Source organism: Nansenia antarctica, assembly GCF_963989245.1.
Source record: "Nansenia antarctica genome assembly, chromosome: 1".
In the NCBI taxonomy this organism is placed as follows: domain Eukaryota; kingdom Metazoa; phylum Chordata; class Actinopteri; order Argentiniformes; family Microstomatidae; genus Nansenia; species Nansenia antarctica.
In genome coordinates, this window is record NC_137674.1 from 45,108,250 (window position 1) to 45,115,749 (window position 7,500).

General features: G+C 49.3%; 1 protein-coding gene across 1 annotated transcript in view; it reads left to right on the forward strand.

The window, feature by feature from the left end:
• Window positions 1–7,500, forward strand: part of LOC308150380 (AT-rich interactive domain-containing protein 1B-like) — a gene marked incomplete at both ends in the record, with an annotated part of 130,674 nt that overhangs the window by 98,483 nt on the left and 24,691 nt on the right. The window contains one exon of the mRNA XM_080523220.1: window positions 3,590–3,914. Within this exon, the coding sequence (XP_080379346.1) occupies window positions 3,590–3,914 (325 nt within the window). The remainder of the gene's footprint in view (window positions 1–3,589; window positions 3,915–7,500) is intronic.

Sequence of the window (7,500 nt, forward strand, 5' to 3'; positions counted from 1 at the left end):
GAGGGAGGGAGGGAGGGAGGGAGGGGAGGGAGAGGAGGGGGAGGAGTGAGAAACTGAGAGGGAACTGTAAGTAACAGAGAGAGAGAGATAGGACTAAGTCCTGAGAGAAAGGGGGGAAAAAGCGATTCAGGATACCGACTGCTTTTTACCTAGAATTCCTTCCTCTCTCCAATGAAACCCAAACTGCTGTCGTGCCCCCATTTTGTTTGTGTTCAGCAACATGTACATTACAGTATGTGCTGCTCACAGAACCAAGCAAGCCTAGCCATATTCAATGTCCTATGCAGCTGTACCACACAGGCGTATAATCTGCGTAACATTCCCTATTGATGGAATCCACAGATAGAGACGGTGTGGGCAGTGATTCTCGGGTACACAGCATTCCCCCCCCCCTCGCCGTGGTCAGGGATGGGTGCGCCGGCTGTTAGCGACGCTGTATCCAGTCTGCTGAGGAAGCAGTGTTTATAATCTGTTCGGTCACAGTCCCCCTTTCTCCCGCGGGAGTGCGGGGGGATTAAATACGGTGCATGGACAGCGTCCTCGGAATGCGTGACCATGCCTGGAATTTCCATGTAATTGGGAACGCACCGCAGTCCTCTCTTTGCCTGCCTCTCCGTCGGATATAAAAATACCACACCTCACAACCCGCAGCCAGGCTGAGAGAATATGATGGCCGGGCCCAGATAATGTGAACGGACACAAATGAGAATTTACATTGTCCGGCTTCTCTCTACTGTCTCTTTTCTTGTCTGTTTGCAGTTGTAGATTTTGTGTCAACAAAAACAGCATTCATAATGACGGTTGTGGTTTTGAGTGCTGTACAAATAAATGAAGAAGAAAAAAAAACAAAGGTTGATTTAGGAGGACAGGCCCCTCAGACTTGCGTAGGGACGAGAGACTGTGCTCTGGGGGTTAGAGAGCGGCCCCCCTCGGTGGCCGTGGAGGACGCAGAGAGCACTAATCGCCCTTGAAGAGGCACTCTGGCACAGAGCCAGCTAGTCTGGGAATGAACCGTTCTCAGGGTGAGGAGAAAATCACACAAGGAAGCTGAATGTGACTCGGTCTCCACAAAAACAACACCCCAGACATGGAGTTGTTTCTCAACCAGCTTCCTTCTCTGTTCAGTATACAGTATGAAGTACAAAGCTTCGCTCTAAAACTTCCCAAAAAAAAAAGCTTCTTAAATGACAATCTCTGTCAATAAATCATGTCAACTCTTTATGGGGCAGTCCTCTTTCATGTCTCCCCTCTGGTCATTTTTTAGTAGGTATAAACCACTGTAGATTAGGCAGCCATGGCTGGAGTGTCATGGAAAATACCCAGGCACTACTGCATCTGGCTTTTGGAGGGGTGTTTTGAGTGCTAAGAATGGAAAAACCCAGACTCTGAGTGTCCAACAAGGACTCAGTGATACTTATCAACCTCCCAGGAGAAAGAGAGAGGGACAGAGAGAGAGAGAGAGAGAGAGAGAGAGGGGGGGGGGGGGGGAGCCAGAGAGAGAGACAGGCAGACAGAGAGAGAGAGAGAGAGAGGGGTGGGGGAGCCAGAGAGAGAGAGACAGGCAGACAGAGAGAGAGGAAGAGATAGAGCCAGAGAGAGAGAGACAGAGAGAGACACACACACAGAGATAGAGAAAGCAGAGAGACAGAGAGACATACACACACAGAGATAGAGAAAGAGGGAGGAGAGAGAGAGAGAGAGAGAGAGAGAGAGAGAGAGAGAGAGAGAGAGAGCAGCTAGGAACCACAGTGTCCACACACCCATTAAGCACAGCCAAGTCCTACAGCCAGAGTGACTGAAGCCCAACAGCTGTCCAGACTGGGATGAGAGGCTGCTGACTTAGGCCTTTTCAGCTGCAACAATGGGGAGGATAGGGAGACTGCATGCTGGATCTCCCATGATTCTCCACAGTCCCATCGGCTTCTGGGAAGGGAAATCGTGTCATCGTATTACAATGTGGTGCCCCCATCCCCCATTCTCACACTCACACACTCTCTCTACTCTTACTGTTTAGCGTGCACACACGCACGCACACACACACACACACACGCACACACACACACACACACACACACACACACACACACACACACACACACACACACACACACACACACACCTTTCCCTACCCATGTTTTATATATTCTCCTGTGTTCATCCACCCCCCTTCTCCCTCTGAATGGTTCCTTTTTTGGCTTGTAGGAAATGAGGCCCCAAAACTCTTGACAGGTGTCAGCAATGCTGGGAATCAGCAAAAGGCTCCCCAGATATCTAAGACTTGTTTTTACATCTCCAGTGAAATAGATTCCATTACATTTGTTATGGACAAACTCAACTGGAGAAGCACATTTTCATGGGAAAGACTTTTATTTTGATTTTATATAAATCCCATCTCCGGGGGACTTTTTTCTTTCTTTTTTTTTCTCTCTGTTGGAGTCACAGGCTTATGTCATGTGGAATGTGTTTCCAGCCAGGCAGCTCCAGGATACCCAGAGCCATTTCCATTTTTGGAATCAGTTCCTTCGCACCGCAGAATATTGTCATTCAACTTTTCCCTCGTTCAGAGCCGGAAAACCCTTCAGGTTTAAAAGGGACTTGATCCCCTTTTCCAGACATATTCTCAGGGGATTAGACTGGGAGCCCCAACTAAAGCACCCTTAATCAAATCAAAATAAATAGCCCCTTTTACAAAGGGAGACGCCACATTTTTCCATTTCTATTTTACAGAGATTTGTCCTCAGAGGAAAAATCGTAGTGGAAAGGCCCTGTGCCTGTGTATGTGTGTGTGTGTGTGTGTGTGTGTGTGTGTGTGTGTGTGTGTCTGTCTGTCTCCTTTCCCAGCTGGTTGTGGAGTTGGGGGGTTGTCAGAGCCAAAATGGAGGGGTTTAAGTGTGCCTTAGGAAGGCTTCTAGCGTCCTGGCTCCGTGGCACTCTGGGGCAGAGAGAAAGCGTTTACTCCAGATTACAATGCCTCTCCAGCGCTTCACAAACCCAAGCTTAAGCCGCAAAAATTGTTCCCATGCCGATTCAGCAGTCCTCTCCTCCCATAAATGTCACAGATCTGCACCCAATGTCAATGACAATGGCTTATTGTGAAACAAGCAACTTTATTCACATTTGGAAAGATACAAAGACTGTGTGTCAATGTCATAGAAGCTAAACTCAAAAATAATTTTATCCAGCACATTTCAGATCAGCTTTTTTTTTTTTTTTTGACATTTGCTTTCTGACATACTGCACATGAAGGGTTGAAGGGCATTGAATGGTATTAAAGTGAGAGTGTAATGCATAAAATAGATGACTAGAATATATTCCCATAACATTGCATCTACTCATTCCCAGATGTTATGCTTGTCCTCCTCCTCCTCCTCCTCCTCCTGCTCCTCCTCCTCCCCCTCCTCCTCCCCCTCCTCCTCCTCCTCCTCCCCCTCTTCCTCCTCCTCCTCCTCCTGCTCCTCCTCCTCCCCCTCCTCCTCCCCCTCCTCCTCCTCCTCCTCCTCCCCCTCTTCCTCCTCCTCCTCCTCCTCCCCCTCCTCCTCCTCCCCCTTCCCCTCCTCCTCCTCCCCCTCCTCCTCCTCCCCCTCCTCAGGGAACTACCCACGACCCCCCAACTACGGAGGGACCCCCAGTGCCAGCTACAGTGGCCCAGGGCCTGGCCTGACCAACAGCCTGGGTATGAACGCCAGTAGCCCCATGCACGGCCAGGGTCCCGGCCAGCCCATGCCCATGGGCCGCAGTCCTGGGGCGGGCAGCCGGCCCTACCCCAACATGGCCCCCAGCTCCCCCAGCATGCCCCAACCGGCCGGCCCAGGCATGGGGCCTCCTCCCCTGGGGAACGTGGCCAACGTGAACCGCAAGGCCCAGGAGGCTGCTGCTGCTGTCATGCAGGCCGCAGCCAACTCTGCCCAGAGCAGGTGAGATGAGAGAGGTGTGTGTGTGTGTGTGTGGGTGTGTGTGAGTGTGCGTGCGTGCGTGCGTGCGTGTGTGTATGTGTGCGTGTCCCTGCATGCGTATGGTTTAGTAGTTCTATGCATGACAGTAACGTTGACAGAGAGAGTGGAGAAAGTGAGCAGAACGTTCCAGCAAAAAAAGGTCCTCTTTTGAGAAAGCCTATTTTTATCTCCTTTGGAAATAGTCTGTTGCTAAAATTAGCGGACTCAGAGCGTCAGTCACTTATGTCACTACAGAGACTTTGGGCGTTACGCCGCTCAGTCAAACGTCTCGTCGTGTCCATGTCTCTGGATATGCTGGACTGAGGGGAGACGCATGGAAATGCTGAATTTAACATTTTTCATTTATTGACTTTTTTGAAGCTTTTTTTTTTATCTCCTCAGATGCCAGAGTAAGAGTTATCCGAGGGGCCTTCTATTGTCTGGACTATTTGAAGCTCAGTCCCGCTCCTCAAATCATACACAGATTTTGTAAATGTCCAAAATATGAAATGGCTTTCAAAATATGATAAGAGAGAGGATTATAACAACCAGATGCATTGTGGTAAATACGGACAGCACCACTGTGATGCCACATATATTGTTTTTTCGCGATGACAACCGTGATTAATTCATTACACCCAGGTACTCAGTGAAACTAGACAAAACAGCGACATCAAGAGCCTTGACAGAAAGAACCTTGATAAACATCAAACAGTACTTTTATGCTAAGTGTTACATTATTTAATCAAACCATGTTTGTGCTTTTAATGGGTGAGTGCTTCACAGAATTTATGTTATGAGTGATGGAGCTGTGTGGGCTGTAAACTCTTGTTGAACTCTGTCGACGAGGGAACGTGTAGCAAGATGGCCGCCGCTGAAAGGGGCGCATTGTCAGTGAACGGCTTGTGGCTTTTTCCTAACAATGCATCATGGGAGATGGGTGGGATGGGTGGATGACATCTATGCTGACTGTAGTGGTGTTTTTTTTTTTCTTTTTTTTTTTACTGTTGCACAAACATTTCCATGCCTCCCTCTTGGTGCAGAGTAGTTTTATTCCTAGTATGTAAATGTTGTGTGTTGGTGGAGTTCTCTTCTCTCTGTAATGGAGGACCGATGGACATTCATATTTCCTCCTGTGTGAGTCCTATCAAGATGACGGTGTGCAGTAACACTAAAACTCTTTCGCCCCTGCAAACCTGTTGTCTCCCTTTACAGTAGACCTCCATATCCGAGGTCCCCAGCCCACCACAGCCCGCCAGGACCCAGTCCCAGTCCCACCCCCACCCCCACCCCCACCCCTCCTCTCCACCCTCAGCACCCTACCCACGTCTCCTCTCAGTCGGAGAACCACGGGTAGGTCAACTCAGTACCATCTCCGACACTCATCCTCAAAGGACGTCTCTTGTTGTAGCTTAGCTTAGCATGGATGTCAATACAACTTCCCTCCCCTGACAGCTGATCAATGCTAACTGTGGCTAGCATCTGTGGCTATAACAGCTAATCGCTAAGGGAGTCCTCCACCCTCATCATAAAGAGCTCCCCTGTCCAAAAGAGTGAAACGAGACAATCATCATCATCATCATCATCATTATCATCATCATCATCATCATCTCACGTGCTGTAACAATGACAAACGAATCCCCCCCCCCCTCCGCCGTCTGTCCCGGGGTTAACAAGCGCTTCTCCGTGCGGGCGTTCGTGGTCGCTGCGTCCCGAGTCGCTTGGCATTTGGAGGACGGGTGGCGTGGTTTAGACAGTGTGTGATTAATGGCGCAGATCCCGCCGCCGCTGCAGACAAGAGTATGTAAATGCTGAGGGAAGCCATTAAGAGACGGCTTCACTGTCAATAAGAAGTGGCAAGACATGATGTGAGCTGCTGTGCCAAATCAGAAGGCCTGTCACTCTCTCCCCTCACTCTCTCAGACAGCCAGACCCTAGATCCTACTGGGAAGGAGGGAGGGAGGGGGAGAGAGGGAGGGAGGGAGACAAAAGGGGGGGTTGCTTGGGGTCTATCTAGAGAGAGGGAGATAGAGAGAGAGAAAAAAACAGAAAGGGGAGGGGGGGTTGGGTTGCCTGTCTCTATCTTAGAGAGGGGAAGATAGAGAGAGAGACAAAAAGGAGAAAGGGGGGGTTGCCTGTCTCTATATTATGGAGGGGAAGATAGAGAGAAAGAGAAACGGGGGGGGGGAGGGGGTTGCCTGTCTCTATATTAGTCCTGCCTGTCTCTCTCTCTTGCCATCACGGATCATACATTAAGATTGGAGACGCTTAGCATGCTGATGATGATCCCAGGAAATGGATCCGGTACAATATTAAGACAGGGAGAAGGCAGAGTTAGTGAAGCGTGCTGAGATTTGAGTTCCCAGAAAGAGACCAGACTTGACAGAGCCTCCGTCTGCAGTTGAAGCTTAACGTTTTTTTTTTTTTTTTGGGTTCAGCGAAACGAGCTTCGCTAACAAGAGCGAAGGCAGGGGACAGTTAAGGACGACTTCACTGGTAGCATCCACCCCCCCCCCCACCCCTCTTCTCGGAGGCCTCTCTGTTGTTCTCTGCTGTCTCCACTCTGGTTGTGATTTTAGCACGACTTGTGTGTGTCTGAGCAGCTGAAGAAGATTAAAAGGAGATTTGGTCTGGAAAAGACGGAGCTAATCCTGCGTTGACTGTTTCCTGGTTGTGATTGGGATCTCAGCATTCTGAAACATTTAAACCTGTTTTTCTCTGTCTGAAAACAAAGTGGGCACCGGATGCCCCCCCCGCCCCCCCTCTCTGTGTGCGTGTCTGGTATCCTCTTGGCATGGCAACGCCACGGTAACACCACAGCAGCCCACAGCAAGGGAGGAAGTCACCTCATAGTCTGGGATGATGTCATTGGCTTTCATCTTCTACCCCTGTCTGGAGATTGGCTGTCATCTGGAGAACCCCTATTTTCTCTCTCATCCCCTCATCCCCTCCCCCTCTCCTCCTCTCTTCTTCTCTTTTTGTTTCCTGTCCTCTCCTCTCACCTTAGCCTCGGCCCAGGTTCTCCCTGGCCCAGCAGACGGGCTCCCCCAGCTTCATTACGCAGAGTGTAAAGAATGCCAAATGAGCAAAGCAAGGCCACTTCTCATATCCCCCATGGCCAGAGGGAGAGAGTCTGTGTGATTAAATCTTGTTAAGTGTTTTTTCCTCTGTCCTCCGAGAGTTTCCCTCCGAGTGGCTGAAACTGTATACAATATCATATTGCTTTCATTAGCTAATCAGGAATACACCCGTACTCCGCTTGATTGGTTGTCGTTAAGTACAAATATATTGTTTTTTATGTCTAAATGACTTGTGTAAACTTGTTTCTCGTTGAGAAAACAAGGACTTGGGTTTCGATGGGCAATCTAGACATTCTGTAGACATTGGATATGTAAAATAATGTTTGGGGCCTGTGATAGGGTGAAGTTAGTTAGTGACAATACTGTTGCATATAGCATGGGTTAAGACTTGGTTTGGAACAATTATTTGGGGGTTTTGGAGAAGAACAACAGAGTGGTGTAAGGATGTGAGGCCTGGCTCTGGCTCCAGCGTCTGCAGAGAGAGAATT